At 38.9% G+C, this 17,769-nt stretch overlaps 2 protein-coding genes across 6 annotated transcripts in view; one reads left to right on the forward strand and one right to left on the reverse strand.

The window, feature by feature from the left end:
- The first annotated feature begins 670 nt into the window (after window positions 1-670).
- Window positions 671-9,840, forward strand: FAM8A1 (family with sequence similarity 8 member A1). 4 transcript variants are annotated; one of them, XM_058175755.1, is made up of 5 exons: window positions 671-1,352; window positions 4,857-4,977; window positions 6,312-6,435; window positions 7,681-7,806; window positions 8,785-9,840. In XM_058175755.1, the coding sequence occupies exons 1-5, from the start codon at window positions 917-919 to the stop codon at window positions 8,836-8,838; spliced, it is 861 nt and encodes a 286-aa protein (XP_058031738.1). In that variant the 5' UTR covers window positions 671-916; the 3' UTR covers window positions 8,839-9,840. The 4 variants fall into 4 exon arrangements, with proteins under 4 accessions (XP_058031738.1, XP_058031739.1, XP_058031737.1 ...); XM_058175756.1 differs by having other exon boundaries at window positions 672-1,352; window positions 7,681-7,820; XM_058175754.1 differs by having other exon boundaries at window positions 672-1,352; window positions 8,732-9,840.
- A 6,691-nt stretch (window positions 9,841-16,531) lies between these two features.
- NUP153 (nucleoporin 153) overlaps window positions 16,532-17,769 on the reverse strand; it is a 36,682-nt gene continuing 35,444 nt past the window's right edge. Inside the window, exon 22 of one of the 2 annotated variants that reach the window (XM_058175740.1) lies at window positions 16,532-17,627. In XM_058175740.1, coding sequence (XP_058031723.1) covers window positions 17,546-17,627 — 82 coding nt within the window. In that variant the 3' untranslated portion in view covers window positions 16,532-17,545. Of the gene's footprint in view, window positions 17,631-17,769 lie in introns of both variants that reach the window. The other variant, XM_058175739.1, reaches the window with a different exon arrangement.

The raw sequence follows: 17,769 nt of genomic DNA on the forward strand, positions 1-17,769 counted from the left end.
TAAGTCACATTTTTCAGAGCTGTTGTAACTTTGAACGTTGCTTGCAGGACAATTTGTCAAGGCCAACTTTGCCGCGGGACAACTCATTGCGGGTCGATTTATAACAACTGTGTTTAATTGTTTAAAATAAATAAAAATTATTTTAATTTTTGCCATTCACATTTCATTCTGTCCATCCTCTTGCATCCTTTCTTTAATGATACCACCATTTCTTTGATATTAGTGTAACTTTTGTCCCGCAGCAAGTTTTCCCTGTGTCGAACTGTCATAAATCTGACACTAAACGAGCTGTTGTAAGTCGAGGACTACTTGTAATCAATTTTAAGAGTTGTAGAATTCAACTCCCTGATTTTAGTTTTTGGAGACCCCCCTTTTATAAAAACAGCTGCTGGCGAAAATACCAGTTCTAGTCCAGGTTAGGAGCACGTACGAAAGGAACGCTAAGTTGTTGAAAAACCGACCCAACGTTATGTAAAAGGCCCGCGCAAGAATCGTGCCCGAGGATTTCCTCACGGCGGCGGCCAAGAAAGTATCACAACGCCCGAAGTCTGGGCCGACAACTTGCACAGCCTCTTTTACACCCAATTGGGAATCTTGAGTAAAATAAACCGCTCGTAATACCGCCCCCCCCCCACAGCCCTTTCTCTTTCAGATAGCGGCCGAAGGAGGAAAGTCGGGGGGAAGGATTGTCTGTAAGGGTCGGGGCCCGGGAAAGACACCGGCTGAGATGGTTCCGGCGCCCCGCCTGCCACCGCGGCCAGTGACGTTCGCGTTGCGGGGAGAAGGCCGTTCCGGGCGGCGGCCTGTCCTCCGCCTTCGAGCGAGGGCAAAGACAATTTGCTGACGGGCTTGCGCCTGCGCAGTGCAAAAGGCAAGGCCGCCACAAGCACGGCGCAGAAGGCTTTTGGGCCGGGCCATGGCAGAAGCCAGGGAGGCCCCGAGAGAGGATGGCGGCGGCGGGGGGAGCGTCCCCCGGACCCAAGAAGAACAAGAAGAAGAAGGAAAAGAGGCGATGAGCGCGGGGGAATACTCCAGGCGCGTGCACCAATGGCTCTGGGACTCGTACTGCGGTTACCTCAGCTGGCAGAGCGGCCTGGCCGCGCTCATGGCCGGAGCAGCGAACGCGGCGGCTTCGGCCCCGCCCCCCGGCGCTTATTACCACAGCAGCGGCAACCCCTGCTACTACCTCTTGGCCACCTCCGTTGCCCCCGACGCCGGCTCGGCTCCGGCCCGCGCGGGCCCGGCTTGGCCCCCGGCCGCAGTTCGAAATGGGCCCCCGGCCCTGCGCCCCGCTCCTCCCACCGCCGCTTCCCCCGCTGGCAGTTCCCAACGGGAGCCTGGCCGACCGGCAGGTGAGTCGCCCTTCCAGATGAAGAAGTGGTTGGGGGCTGGGGAAGGGGAGGGAGACTCGGCCGAAGAGCTTGAGGGTAGAAAGGATGGTGCGAAGGTGAGCAGTTGGATGCCTCAGGTGGGTTTGGAGCTCATTTCCGTGTTAACCGTGGCTGGATACAGGTAGTCCTCGACTTACAACAGTTCGTTCAATGACAGTTCGAAGTTACCATGGCGCTGAAAAAAGGGACTTAACGGCCGTTTTTCACACTTCACAACTGTCATAGCAGCCCTATGGTCACGTGATTAGACTTCAGATGCTTTGCCCCCTGGACTTGTATTTTATGACAGTTGCGGTGGCCCCCAAAGGTCGCGTGATCCCCTTTTGCGACCTCCTGACAAGCAGAGTCAATGGGGAAGCCGCATTCACTTAACAATCAGCTGACTAACTTGACAACTGCAATGATTCACTGAACAACCATGGCAAGAAAAGTTGTGAAATGGGGCAAACTCACTTAACGGATGTTTTGTTTAGCACCATCAATTTTGGTCTCGGTTATGGTCATAAGTGAAGGACTACCTGTATGGTTGACGTGTGTTTGAAGTCTTAACCCCATCTGGAAACACCAGTGACTTCCTTCCAACCACTAGTCTGGGGTTGAAGTAGAAAGAAGTCTGCAGAAGGGAGAGGTGTGTTTACTGCATAATGGGGTGACTTTCATAGAAGAAGTTTGTGGTATCTTAAAAGACTCATTTACTTTTTCTATAGCAAAAGGTTCTGCAGATTAGGATCCATCTTATCAGATACTGTGCACAGTACTTAAGATGTCCTAATTTTGGAGTGCATGAACCCAGATGGGCACAGCGACAAGGTGAACCCACTGAGATTGGGTGGAAAGAATACAGGTAGTCCTCAATTTAAACAACAATTCATTTAGTGACTGTTCGAAGTTACAATGGCACTGAAAATAGTGATTTATAACTGTTTTTCATTTATGACAGTTGCAGCATCCCTACGGTGAGGTGATCAAAATTCAGCTGCTTGGCAACTGTCTCATATTTATGATGGTTGCAGTATTCAGGAGTCATTTTGTGACCTTCTGACAATTGAGAACCCAGATTCACTTAACAACCTTGTTACTAATTTAATAACTGCGGTGATTCACTTAAATGTGACAAGAAAAGTCATAAAATGGGACAAATTCACTTAATAGGTTTCTCACTTAACATACATTTTGGGCTGAATTGTGATCATAAGTTAAGGACTACCTGTAATTAAGACTGTATTAGGACTACAAATGCTGCAAATCCCATTATCATAATGCAGCACCACTGCTCTTCCGTGTAATAGATTTATGCATTAACCCTGCAACATAAGGCCAGGTTAAACAGGAAGCAGTCATCCTCCTATCTTAGCCTCTTGCTAAAATGAAATGGCTCTTTTTGTTTGTTTTCTATGGATGTAATGGAAAGGAAGATAAAAAAAAATAATAGGGTTGCTCTTAAACTTCTGTCTCTTTTCAAAGGTTGGACTAGCCGGTTAGTCCCAATTCACTCTCTTGACCTTTGATTAACAAAAAGAGCACACCTAAATCATGTCATTCAATCTTCGGCAGGTTAAAATTATTGGGGCCGCTCTAGAAATATCTGGTAAAAGTTTGTGGAAGAATGATAGATGGATCAATAGCAATATGAAATGAATGCACCCTAAATATAGAAAATGAAATACAATGCTGCATATATGCATATAACTGCACTGATACATTTACTTCTGCCCTTAGAGCAGCCCTACTTTCCATCTCTCACTGAATTTTCTCAGGAGAAGCTTTTGGCCATATCCTCTTTCATAAAATAGGGAAGATGCTTGTTATGATATGCTGTTTTTCAGTTGTTGCTCTGTTCTTGTAGACTATTTTTTCCTTCAGGTTGAGACTTTTTCCATTTCTTCCAACCTTCCAGAAATGAATAAAGATAGAACTTTTTCAAAGATCATTTGGTTGAAATGTTTGTTATTGCTAACTTCAGTGTACATCATTATGATTATTTATTTGCTTTTGTGGGGGGGGTATGACTTGTTTTATTTTTCATTATTTATCCTTGTAGTAGCTTTTTATTACTTTACCATATTTGTGTTTATTGTGGATACCTGAAATATTGCAGATGTTTTTGTTGTAGATTGTGGACAGCCTGTATTGATTCCGTGGTATATAAACAGAATAAATAAGTGAAATAAAATTACAGCTTAGAGAGACAAAGGAACTTACATGATAAGAAAGTTACAATGAGCATAAGACAATCTTTGAAAATTGGGTTGAGGAATCTTTTGGGCTGGTGCTTGGAGGTACATCTGATGAGTTTCGAAAGATTTTATCCTACTGCTCCAGACTCTTATCCAGCAGTCTATCTATTAATGAGTTGTTTTCCCCACCTAATATCATTTTCGGTTATCTTGAAAGATTGCAGTGGGAATACTGTAGTGAAGAAGTCTCCTTCCATCAGTCCAGTTATATGAAACTGGATTCATTCCTCAATTTTGAATTTTTAAAAAATAACAGCAGAGAAATGAGCAGAGGTTTTTTCCTGTAGTTACCTCTATCTTGATCTATGACTGTAATAAAAATTTGATATGATATAGCTAACTCATTAGCCTTAGCAATTGGACAGTGGAGAACAGTTCCTGGTTTGCTGCTGAGAATGGTAGCCAGGAACTGGTACTTACTGAAATGCTTTAATAGGAGTAGTAGAGTAGCTTGATTATGGCTCTGCATGCCTGGTAACAGCATTATTATTGCTTAAGAAAATTAGGTAACAATACTATCGAGTCTTGAATTTTTCATTTCTGTATCTCTGGAATGAGAGATTCAACATCAGCTTCTCTTATCAGTCCCTGATACAAGGGCCTCTTAGTGTAAGGTGCTCTGCTACTCTTTTAAAGAGCATGGCTATGGATCAGATCGTCAATTAACATCAAGAGTCTCATGGTTCTCTATTTACAGTGATCAAATCCTGGCATAAACCCAACCCACTACACAGGGTGGTTGTTGTTATGGGGAAAATAGGAGGAGGAACAAGGCATGTTGGATAAGTTCACCATCTTGAGTTATTTGTTAAAATAAAGGCAGGGAACAAATTAAATAAAGGAGCAAGATCAGTCCTATAGTTGATAGAGAAAGGTTTATGGTGTCTCACGAGAGAGTGCTTGGTATTTCAGGTCAGGCATTAAGTCTCAATTGTCTAACAACAGCATGGCACAGCAGAATATGGCTAATCCTTTGTGAAAGTCCTTCTGTACATTGCAGCTACCTTTGGAAGGGCAGAATTATATGAAAAGATCTCATAATGATATATAGTAAAATGTATAACCTAATGCAATTTTCAGTTGTGTCCCTATCTTAAGCATGAGTTTATTGTATTATTGCTTGAAGTGTAAAATAGTGTGCAAAATGAAATGTTTAATTATCTGACCTTACTGATATTACAGAGTTCTATGATATTTAATGCAAAATAAATTATCTGTTTTTTTTCAGGTCGTGAATACATAATCCCGTCTTTGGCTCATCGATTTATAGCAGAGATGGTAGATTTCTTTATTCTTTTCTTTATCAAGGCATCAATAGTTTTGAGTATTATGCACTTAAGTGGAATAAAGTAAGTTGCACAGTACATAATCTATTTAATCAGTTTCATTATATCTACTGCTTGCTATGTTATATATTTAGTTCTAAGTTCAGTAAACTATTTCATTTTAAAGTGCAGGCATGGATCATATGAAATGAGTATATATTTCCTTCTTAAAGAATTTTAAAAGTAAAGGGTGTTTCATGGCAGCTTTAGCTATTTGTCTCCTGTGTTCAAACAGGTTAGAATAAAAGTTTTTAAAAAATATTGTTTCCATGTTTCTATCTGTTCTTGTTTTGGCAGTGATGCTGTCTAGATGTTTTGTTGGGATAACAATTGCCATGGGTCCCATTGATAAATTTCCCCGTTTCTGTACTTTCTCCAAAGAAAATACCACAAAAAATATGGACTTCCTCCTTTAAGCTGCAAAGGGAAATTAGCAGAAGTCTTGTTAATTTCACCCAATCTTAAAAAGAAACAGAAAGGTCTACCAGTATATTAGTTCACCTTAAAAAGATAGTCAAGTCTTTCTTCATGCCATCAATGAACCTATTAAAAGAAAAATGTTCAGCCAGCATTTCACCAGTTCACCTCAGAGAGGGGAAGAGCTCATCAATTCATTTTTCCACTGTGGAAAGGTCCCTTCAGAAGGGAGCAGGCAAACCAGGAGCTCAGGACAAAATGGCCCTGAAAAACAGGAATCGATGACCAGAGAAGACATTTCTGCCACAGGACACACCTTAAACATTGGAGCAGAAACATTTGCCAGCAGCCAAATGAAACAAAGCAGCCATGTCTGCCATCTAAAATAAAAAAAACCCACTATCTTTAATGCAGTGGTAAAATCCAATTTTTTTTACTATTGGTTCTGTGGGCATGGCTTGGTGGGCGTGGCAGGGGAAGGATATGGCAAAATCTCCATTCCCACCCCACTCGGGGGCCAACCAGAGGTGGTATTTACCGGTTCTCCGAACTACTCAGAATTTCCACTACCGGTTCTCCGGAACCTGTCAGAACCTGCTGGATTTCACCCCTGCTTTAATGCAGATCAAGAAAATATGGCAAAAGTTAATCATATGTGTTGAGGATGGTGTCATGTTTCTGTCCTCAAGAAACAATTGGTGAGCCATTATCTAGATACAAGCAAAATGTATAAAAGAGCTCTCAGATGCCACCTTCTTTGACAGTGTTTTATTATTAGTGCTTCCAAATTTAAAATACATATCTTTTGTACTCTGAATATTCTTCTGAAACAAAAAAAGTCCACTAAATAAAAATATTTCCATTTACAGTTTATATTACCTCTAAACTATACATAGAATAATATTGCTTATTCATAGTATTGTATTATACTTTTGATGCAGGGATATCTCAAAGTTTGCTATGCACTACATTATAGAAGAAATAGATGATGAAACTTCCATGGAAGACTTGCAAAAGATGATGATAGTGGCCCTTATCTACAGATTGCTGGTCTGCATCTATGAGGTACACAAATTTTACTTGTACAAACAATAGAGTATATTTTGGAGACTTATCTAAACCCATATGTTTTATGAACTTAATTTAATTTTTAGTTAGGTTAATGAGATTATATTAACCTAATAAATATTCAGAATATTTATAAAAGCCATTGACATCCAATACTGCCAACCATAAATAAGCGTAAATAACCTAAAATTTTCATTTCACCGAGAATTCACGATGACAGAAAATAAGCTATCCCTCCCATTACACAGGTAGTCCTTAACCACCATTTGTTCAGTGACCATTCAAAGATATGATGGCACTGAATGAAGGGACTTACAACTGGTACTGAAAGTTTAGACCATTGCAATGCCCCCACAATCACATGAACAAAATTCAGGTCCCTTGTACTTGCGCCCAGTTGCAGTGTCCCACAGTCATATGACCACCACTTTCAATCTTTCCTGCCATCTTCCTACACGCAAAGTCAATGAAGTGTGCAGGGAAGGTCACAAATCTTCTCCCACCTTTCTATGCTTGCATGCATTATGTACACTTCCCCTTTTACTTGCAAACACCTGCACCCTCTTTCTGCCTCCCTGCACTAACACACGTGTGCACACACCCCATTCCCTCTTTCCCCATCCTCCTTGCAATCATACACTCCACATGCCCTCTTTCCAAGGCCTATTACAAACACCCCACACCCTCTTTGCTCAACCTCTCTCTGCTTGCACATATCTCACCCCATTTCTTTGGCCTCCCTGTGAAAACATGCACCCTGCGCCCTCTTTCCTTGGCTGCCTTGTGCTTGCCCACACGTGTGCATCCCAGCCTCCCTGCAGTTGCTTTTGTCTTGCACCTCATTCCCTGTGGCTTTTCTAAGCTCATACTGCACCAAGCACCACCTCCTCAAATTTCTGCTTATCCTGGCCAGGCCTCCCGGGGCCCTCACATACCCCTCCAGCAGCCCTGCTCTTTACCCGAGTCTCCTACTTCACATTTGATGACTCACGCATCTCGAATTATGGTGACAACAGGGACTGCCTGGGTTGCCATTACAAAGCAATGTGATCACATAATGTTGCACTTTAGAGTCACATGGCAGTCTCGGTCCCAGTTGCAGTCATAATTTGAGTACAACCTTTAGTCATCTCTGTCATTATTTCAAATGTGTATTATATTTGGTTGATCTTGCCTCAAGATATCTTCATATCACGCATGGTAAAACATGTAATTTTAGTAATGAGATTTTTTTTCTTTCAGATTATTTGTATTTGGGGAGCTGGTGGCGCAACTCCTGGAAAATTTCTGCTAGGCCTTCGAGTTGTGACATGTGATACATCAGTACTTATTGCACCAAGTCGTGTGTTGGTGATACCATCATCTAATGTGAGCATAACAACGTAAGTTTTATTTTTGTCACTGCAATATTAGAGCTATATCAATCCTTAGATGTTTTCAGTAATTTTGTATAATTTACATAATTTTTATTCCCTACTTCAGCTTTACGTTTAAATATATTTTACAGCCTGACTAAACTCAATGCAGACTTGGGAGTGGTTTTTTTTTTAAGTGAACCAAACTAACAAAGCATTGTTGGCAATAAAACATACGTAATAAATCTACCTTCAGCCATTTTTGAATTATATTAGCTGAATAAATTGGGGAAATTATTTATAGCATACGTATTAATCTGAATTATTTGCCCATTGTTGGGGGACAATACATAATTAAGTCATGGTTATCTCCCTCAAAGCATTTTTATATTATTTCATTATATCATGTTTCAGCTTCACCTGTGCTAAATTGATTCCCAATCATAAGATTTATATTTTCAGTAATTCAATTCTACTTTGAGGTTTGCCTAATTCAGTGGTATTAACATAATTATGTAGGACTCTAAATCACCTGGAATGCTATATCACAAGTTAAGCTTTATCACTAACAATCAGTGCAAAAATGTTGCTTGACATCCTGTCTTTGGGATTTGTAAGGTAATATTTCCTTTCAGAAAATTAATTAAATCTACAGATATATCATTTTTTAAATGGTATCTTTTTCATAATGGCAGGAGAATGGTGTTCATTACATAATGCTAGAAATTAAACTGTGCAAAAAGTAAAAATATGATTGCAGAAATGTTGGCTAATTCAAAGTAGAAAGGACTCATTAGAAGAGTAGAAATAGAAAAAAAAACATGTTTATCGATGTATTTGACAATATTTTGAGCATTTTTATTTTTAACATGTAAATCTGTCTATAGTCTTCAGTTCAGGCAACAAATTCTAGAGATATGTCTGCTTTTTCCTTACAGGTCTACAATACGAGCTTTGATCAAGAATTTTTCTATTGCTTCCTTCTTTCCAGCATTCATTACTCTCTTATTCTTTCAACATAACAGAACAGCCTACGATATTGTAGCAGGGACTATAGTAGTAAAAAGACATGGTCTCAGATGATACTCAAGGACACCTTCATTCCACTGTTCAAATATACTGGAGCCACTTTGCTGGATTTCTGAATCTCACTCAAGAACAGTGCCAATTACAACACTGAGTCAAAACATGAGTGCAATGAGTCTTGGGGACCCGTGCTGAATGAATTTGAGAATATTTGAACAGAGCCAGAACACTCAAAATCTTCAAAAGTCATTGGCAGTTTTAAAGGAATAGTATTTCTCTTATGTGAGGAATATTAATTCTGTATCAAAAGATAATTTATTTTTTATGAAAACTAAACCATTGTCATTATTGGAGCAACCAAAGCAATTACAGTGTTTTTGAGAGAAATTTACAACAGAGAATTGTATGCTTTTGTTTTGGTGGATTTGTAAGTGTTTGCTACTCATATAGAAGCCTTATTAATTGCTCATACAACCATTGTATTTTAAATACTGAAGAAATTTCTGTATGTGTTAAATGTCTTGCATGATATGAGTATCTTGAAAAAATTACAAATTCAACGTATCAGATATTAAGAAGGCAAGTAAAACTAGTATTAATTAACAGGTAAATACTGAGAGCTTTGACAGTACTGCTGTAGACAACCAAGACAAATTCAATTTAACCTCTGCTTTGGATGGTTTAAATTGTTTTCCCATAAACTTTTCCATAAACTTAAACTTTCAAGTTTTCTATAAAAGCATAGAAAATTTAAATCTGTATTTTATTGCATAAAACACTTATTTCAGATGTATTTAACAATAGCCAAACTAAACTTTGAATAAACCAGAGAAAATTTATGCATAACCTTTTGCACCATTTTATAAGAAAACGAGGTTTCTTATTTTAAAATAAATCATACAATTGCTAATGCAATACAAAGAGTGTAAAAATGTAAATTAGTACTCTTATTTTATCTGCCTGTGTGCCTGGATCACTTAAATTATACTTACAAAATAAAGCCTATTTATTTTGCATGGTTTATTTTTATATATTTATGTGAAATAGCTATGTTCTTAATTTTTTACATCTGACATACTGATTTAACAGTGATAATTCTTTGTTAGTTTTCTGTTCATTTAGAATTGAATAAAGTTAGAGGGGAGAAAAGACTAAGTAGTCCTTGACTTAGAACCATTTATGATGGTTGCAGTGTCCTGGGGTCATGTGACCATCTTTTGCTGATAAGCGGAGTCAATGGGGAAGCCAGATCCACTTAACAGGAAAGTATGTGGCTGAGCTCTCACTCCTATCCCTTTGGTGTTCCTATTTCACTTCCTGAGATCAGTGGAAATGCTGAGACTTAAATGGCCCTGAGTAGCTTCATCTAAAACGGGGGTGTCAAACTCGTGGGCCACACCCACCCGTGGAAGGGGGAAAAAGTCTACATCATGTGAGGACATGACGCCATGAGTTTGACACCACTGATCTAAAGCATGGGTATCCAACCTTTTGGCCTGCCTGGGCTGTATTGAGCGAAAAGTAATTATCTTGGGACACATATAAAATGTATAATATTGTTAATGTATATAAATGACATAATAATGTTAAAAATTTAGTATCTTGTGGGGCTGCATTACTAGCTATCCAAGGCTGCATGCAGCCCATAAATCATGGGTTGGACACGACTGATCTAGTGGCTAGAAGAGTTGAGATGGCCCCACGATTAGAGTAAGTCAGCTTAAAACAAATTGGATGCAACCGTATCTAAGGAACTTTGTGACTCCCTATGAATCATAATTCAAGGCATAGAATGGTCTAAGCTTCCTATTACACTAATTGCAGTTGCATCATGTCTTAATATGTTACTCAGACTATATCCCAGAGAAATAAACAGGTGAAAAAAAATATTAAGTCCCTGGTCTAGAGAATAGAAGAAAACAGGTTAGGAATGGATTTAGCTTGCCTTTATGCTTCCACTGTCTCTGCCATCTGTTGTTATTATTTAAAAGGCGTAGTTTGTGCCTTGCTATCCAGTGCCACATTTCTACAAATTTAGCAAGTTTTATGGCTTACTATGTCTTTCCAAGCATAATCACTGTAGAGAAAAGATTAAACAAATACTTCGATTACTGATACTTTTGATAATGATTAACACTAGTAATTTTGTCACTAGCACAGAGGTCAACTAACACAGCAATTAAAGTACAAATTTGACATTTATGATGGACTGGATTTCCAGGAAGGAGGGGCTGATTTCCAGAGGTCAAAGAAGCAGTGGAGCTTGGAAAATTTGCTGGCAGGAGGAGGGTTAAAATGACTTTTCTCTAGCACTTCACACAGTATATCTATAGTTATGCAAAGAGTTGCTTTAGCCTGGCAAGATTCTTTTATAGGTGAAAAACAATAAAGGAAACTCTTCAGAAATAAATCCACAATATAGTTCTTGGGGCCTTTCAACATTACAGTATTACTTATTGCCCTCATTTTTGGCATTATACTACAGCATTTCCTGTATATATTGCCTAGTATGAATACATTCATAAATCTAAATCAAAAAGTTGGGAAAACCAAGACAATTTCATTTGAATGTATTAAACAAAACCTATCACCAATTGTTCTACAATTACAGCTTTGTGAAAAATGTATTTCCTTCATAAGTATACAGTTGCAAGTGTTCTTTTTAAAGAAAATTAAATTCAAACACTTTGTCAATTTGCTCATTTAATACATCAACTGGATATTTCTATTTTCCTTTTTTGAAGTTGGCTTTTAATTATAGAAAATTGGAAGTTTTTGGAAGACTTTACTATAAAATCTCTCCTCTAAAGGATATCTCTCTTGTATTAACAAGTTGGCTTGAATAAAGGTTCACTTTTACATTCATGTGCCTTGTTATATTTCTTATATACCTCTCTTGAAAAATATAACTAAATTTGTGTTGTAGTAAATGGCAAAAAGTGAGAGCTAGTTAGGTGTAATTAAAGCATCAGCCTAGAACCTGGGAGACCATGAATTCTAATCGAATTAAATACAAGGCCAGGGAATGAGGGGGCGGGGTGGGGTGTAGAGTGGGGTGGCCTTAGGCCAGTCACTCTCTCAACCTAGGGCACGAACAATGGTTAGCCACTTCTGAAAATTCTTTCCAAGAAAACAGCAGGGACTGGTCCAGGCAGTTGCCAGGAAACAAGACTGGCACAAAAATACCATTAAATGACAAGCAGAAACTGCAGAATGCCCATCTGGCAGCAGTACCAATTTGTCAAGCATCTCAGACAGCAAGTCCCAAGTAGTATACTTATTCAAATCACTATAGCAACAGCCACAAAACAACAGCAGTATAAAGAGCAAATGGACAAAATGGAATCAAACTAAAATGTCAGATGAGTTATCCATTAAGATTACAATCCTCTGGGGCCTTGAAGAGATGAGAAGTGAAATGTTTCACCAGCAAAAGTACAGCATGGAGAGTTATTGATTTCCCATTGCCTTAGGACATTAGGGAGAAAGTGGTTGAGGTGAGGATTGTTGGAATGATATGAGTGGAGTGAGTGGAATGGATATGAGCGGTAGTGGTAGGTTCCAGACTCTTCCTCCATAGGGTTGGAATTTATTGAGAGGGCTAATTGCTCTAAGTGGAATATAAAAGGTGGGCCATGGAGCTTTGAGATCAAATGTGGTGTGGGGTGGTTATATTTCCCTGTCCATGAACTGTGGGAGATGTGATGAGAGGTGGTTGGTTAGTCGTTCCAGAGAAACAAAGACTTGTAATTTGGTGCTGGTTCTCACTGGTGATTTTCTTAATGACAGGATGGGAAGTTATGTAAGCTTGTCATGATCATGTGGTTTTCCACCTAGCGATCACAGAACTTAATGATGGAGTTGCCTTTTCCAATTGTGATTGATAAATGAGGACAACCTATAGCAGCAAAGTATGCTCACATTCCTGTGTTTAATATATCTGCATGCTTATCCAGTGGTTCTGTTAAAGATTACCTGTTCCCTTTAAGAAAAGGAAAAAATATAGAGATTATTCTGCAGGCATGTGTAACGTGTCATGTTGGTAAAATTTTTCACAGCAAAAATGGTCAACTTGTTCAGAATTGGATACTACATGGGGTGCGGCTTAGTGAGATGAGTTGGGCAAGAGCTATAGACAGAGCCGACTGTGGCATATTTTGTCCCGTGAGCTGGATTCATGCTTTATCAGCCCAATTTGTGTGCTTGAGAAAACACCTCTGAATGATGGGGGTGATACCAACTGGCTTGTAATAGGCAGTGGTGAACCTCTTTTCTACATGCATTGTCTATCTTAGATAAATGCTGGCCAATTGCCAACTTCTTAGGTTTTGAAAAAGGTGGCAGGGATTTAATTATAGAGGATCTTGGAGGAAATGGACTTTTTTAGTTGTTTCATTTCAGTTCAGGGCATGGACAATTTTTGTTTTATTAATATTTATATGCTGCCTGACTCTGAGCAGTTCACAAATAAACATTGAAAATGAAATATATACAAAAATTAAGAACAAAAGATTGGGATAAACAAAGATCTTTACAGGAATGAAAGAATCCATCCAATTCAAAGGGAATATCATTCATCTTCACCAAAGGCCTGAGCAAAAGAACTAGGTCTTCAACCATATAGATCTTGGGAGGGAATCTCATTCCAGAGGTAAGGCTCTCTTGAAGAGAAGGGAAGGGAAATAGCTAGACAACTTTATTTCATTTAACCAAACCTGTTAGATCTACTCAGCTGGGAAAGATACTACAAGACAGGCAGTTCCTCAAATAATCAGGTCCTATGTACTATTTTGGGCTTTAACAACCAGCAGCTTCAATCACACTTAGAAACAAATTGGCAATCAGTGCAGCTTGCGAAGCAAATGGGTTACATGGACATACTGCTGCTTTCTGTACCAGTTGAAGTTTCTGGGTGGTCTTCAAAGGCAACCCTAAGTCGAGTGCATTGAAGTAGTCAAGACATGAGGTATTCAGATATTGAGGAACTGTATGAAGAGCTGCTTGATTTAGGCTTTTTTCCATTAGAAAAAGCTGCAACTGATGCATTAGTTTGTTGAGATTTTGAAGGACATATCATATCTTGTTTGATCACAGTATTCTCTTGGACCACTTTCAAGGGTTGAGGATTAGAGTGGTGGTGGTTCCTATGAAGACAGTTCCACTTGGTGTGCCAGGCAGAGAAAACAGTTGAGCTAGTCTAACCCTCTGGTTATTAACTTTCACATAAAACTGCTGGGAGAGATAATCCATGGTTTGGGGAGGGAATGAGTGAGTTTCCAATGCGCTGATTATATTTACTGATACATTATAATCCAAGACTGAACAGGACATGGTGCAGAAGTGTTGATGAGGTGCTTGGAGGCTGTGTCAGCCCAGATTTGTTAAACAAGCTCAGATTACAAGCCCCGTAATAGAATTGCTGTTTGCTGGCAATAGATTAGGCTCTATGCCAGCTCCAATTTTAAGTCTGGATAATATCACATTCTCCCTAAAGGATCAAATTTACTATTTTGGAGGGGTTGTTTTGTGTGCCAGCACTACTGGCTGCCAGCCATTAAGATAGCAGTCTGCTACAGTCCAATGAGATGCAAGCTCAGAGACAGTATCTACAGATGGCAACCACTTGCATAGTAAAAGTGGTTGCCTGCAATGCTCTCTACATGGGGCTCCCCTTGAAGAGCACCCGGAAGCTCCAACTGGTCCAGAATGCGGCCACGCGGGTGATAGAGGGAGCACCTCGTGGCTCCCATATAACACGTCTCCTGCGCGGACTGCACTGGCTCCCGGTGGTCTTTCGGGTGCAATTCAAGGTGCTGGTTACCACCTTTAAAGCGCTCCATGGCTTAGGACCGGGCTATTTACGGGACCGCCTACTGCCACAAACAGTCTCCTTCTATTTGACTTGGGATATTCTGACAACAGTGACATGTTCTCATCATTTCCCCTCTAAGCTATTCTCTTTGAAGAGGACCTGTTTCAGTTGGCCCCTAGTGCAGTGACCAATTGCTAACCTGTGATATCAAATGGAAATGTTGCAGTCACTACGCTGGTGGCCAATTTGTTTTGGGCTCCATTCAAAGTCCTGGGTATTATCTTTTGAGGCCCATATTACTCCTTACAGGCTTATCTCTCCTAATTACATTTGGCTGGCCCAAATTCTTGGAAAGAAATTAGGAGAGTTCCGTAGGATTCCCAACCCAAGGAGGTGAAAGTAGAAAGAGATAAAATGATGCATCCCTTTGGCTGCCCTACACTTTCCAACACTTTGCCAACTAAGATATAGGACACCATGAACCTCTTGACCTTCAGAAAAATCTGGATATCCCAGAGGGCATTTGGCAACCATCAATGCGTAGGTTGCCCTTTAATTGGCTAATTAGTGTGTCTTTGCTCCTTTTGCATTTTGTATATTCATGTATTTTGCTGTTTGTAAGCTGCCTTTAGTCTACAGAAGGAATACAATAAACTGTTAAATAAATAATGAATAAATGACTTTGAGAATGAAATATCCACGTCCTACTTCCAGGATCTTCCATAACTGACTGTATAGATTTTGTGTAGAAATAAAAAAATTACAATCCTTTTATTAATCAATCATCCACATCTTTTAAAATTTTACTGAGTTCTCGGCATCAACAATTATTGTATGCCACCCAGAATCACGAATTGTGAGATAGTCAGCGATATAAATTTGATTAATAAACAAAACAATAAATAAAACGTAATATTTCTATTGTTATTTGTAAGCCTTTAAACAATAAGATTTAGCCACTGATTAGTAATTAATAATGTTCAACCCTCTGGCTCAGAAAATTTGGCACTGCCTTATTTACAAGTATATCAGTAGCAAAAAAAACCAAATATACATTGCTTTGCATTACTTAAACAAATTATCAGGATTTTGCAATCTTCACTGGTTGCAAGTGTCTGTTAAAGAATATATCCGGAAAGTGGGTATAGCCACAACTCAATATGGTAGCACTTTTTTTTCCAGTATCACCGTAACCACTATTTTTTTAAAGGAGCAACTTTGTTTTGTTTTCCACAATGAGCAAACAACCCCCCCCCCCAAAAAAAATCAAATTGCAGTTTTTGGCGTGTTGAGCAGTTGGCTAGGCTGGGAAAAATAATCTGGGGCAGGGGGCAGTGTATTGGGGGATAATGCGAGAACAGACTGGAAAACATCTTAGTGCACAGTGCTGACAGGTGAAAATAATGGAGTGGTGGTGGTCAAGCACTAGATAGAACCATGTAGCTGGATGGCTGTGGAATGGGACAACTCGCCACAGCCAACACCCTGTGGGACAACTCACCACAGGACAATTAAACAAATACAAAAATTAATTTCAACAGAGCTGTGGCCAATAGTAAAGAAAGTCAATCCAGAAATATAAGAGTTACAATAATTTTGACCAAAACGTGGTCACCAATAATAAAAGTAACTGAATGAAATGATTAGTACAGCGTTGAATTGTCTTGCGGTGAGTTGTGCCATGGAAAGTTGTCCTGCGGCAAGTTGATCGTGGTGAGTTGTTCTAGACCCAGGAAGTGCTTAGCTGGAAATGGAAATTGGCAAAGGGGGGAGCTAGTATGGGCTCTGTGTGGGGATGCCAGAAACATTTCTACACCACAGACATCAATCTATCTACTGAGAAATATAAACATTACTGATTGACTTAGACAATATGTGTCTGCATTAAAATTCAGACCAGTGTATTTCTTAAATTTTATTGATGGCATTTATCCCATGGTTTTAACATGTTAATTATACTGTAATAAACATGGCTTTAATATTAAACTTTTCCTTATTATCCAAAGTCACCAGAGTCCATTTCTGTAAATATAAAAATATATACTTAACACTTTGTACAATACTGGTTTTTGGTCCAAACAAAAATGGATCAGAAAAGCCAATAAATTTACTTTAAGAATTCCCAATTTTAAATGTCTTTAATGGATTTAGGCAACTTTGAATAATGAGATTTACATAATAAAATCTGAGACAATACTAAACAAAAATTTGCAGTAACACACAAAATTAAAATTTCAAGTTCACAGATTTGTTATGTCAAAGTACATAGAGAAACAGAATAGTATTTACAGATTTGTATCATAATAAAATAATGAAAAGGCGAGACAGGTGATAAGAAGAATGAAAATAGAAAGAGCATATAATTATTGAATGAAATACTACTGATCTAACTAGTCCTTAGCATGGACTATTCTTTAACCATTCTTCCTCTATCAGAAAATTTTAGTGCACTATACACACAACTCGCTCACTTCACACATACATCAGCACAAACTCGGCAAAGAAAATTCATTATCCACATTCTCTATTCTATATAGACTCCCCTCTCTAATATAATTACAATTTTGAACTGTCCATAAACGCAGAAGAGCGCACAAAGTGGGTGCAAACAGAGGTATTATATAAAGCCATTCGCTGTGCAGGCTATATTTATATCTATAGCCCGACCATGCCAAGTCAGGGAAGAAAAATTGCTGGATTCTAAAGTAGTTTTGCTCAAGATCCTCCCTACCACCAATTCTAATTCTAATTATTATTATTATTAAAAAAAACTGAATGGGAAGAAAAAAGCGAGCAGAGTTTAGGCAGACCTGGCTTCAGCTAAACCCAACATGAGGTACAATTCAGGAACTGAACAATGCAGGGCAACCAACTGTGGTAAGAGAGTTGCTGTCTGTAACAATCATTAATATTTTTATTTTCTACGTCTAACAGCCGTCTTTATCTTCCGACCAGGCACTGAAGATCCCGTGGGGAATATACTTTTCCCATTATTCCTGCTTTGGGGGGTGGAAAAATCAAGAGTAAGGAACGTAGAATAATATATCTGAAAGTTTTTTAGTACTGCTAAAGAAACATAAACAAGTATACTGTAAAATAAAATAGATAAAAACATTTGTTTTACCAAAGAAATACTTT

Source organism: Ahaetulla prasina, chromosome 3 (assembly GCF_028640845.1).
Source record: "Ahaetulla prasina isolate Xishuangbanna chromosome 3, ASM2864084v1, whole genome shotgun sequence".
NCBI lineage: Eukaryota > Metazoa > Chordata > Lepidosauria > Squamata > Colubridae > Ahaetulla > Ahaetulla prasina.

What these genes read in the sequence shown, in the direction of transcription:
- FAM8A1 (XM_058175753.1), top strand. Translation starts at nt 917, where the DNA reads ATGGCAGAAGCCAGGGAGGCCCCGAGAGAGGATGGCGGCGGCGGGGGG. An exon ending in ATGCACTTAAGTGGAATAAA is followed by an intron (nt 4,978 to 6,311) that starts GTAAGTTGCACA and finishes CTTTTGATGCAG; the next exon opens with GGATATCTCAAAGTTTGCTA. An exon ending in TCTAATGTGAGCATAACAAC is followed by an intron (nt 7,821 to 8,731) that starts GTAAGTTTTATT and finishes TTTTCCTTACAG; the next exon opens with GTCTACAATACGAGCTTTGA.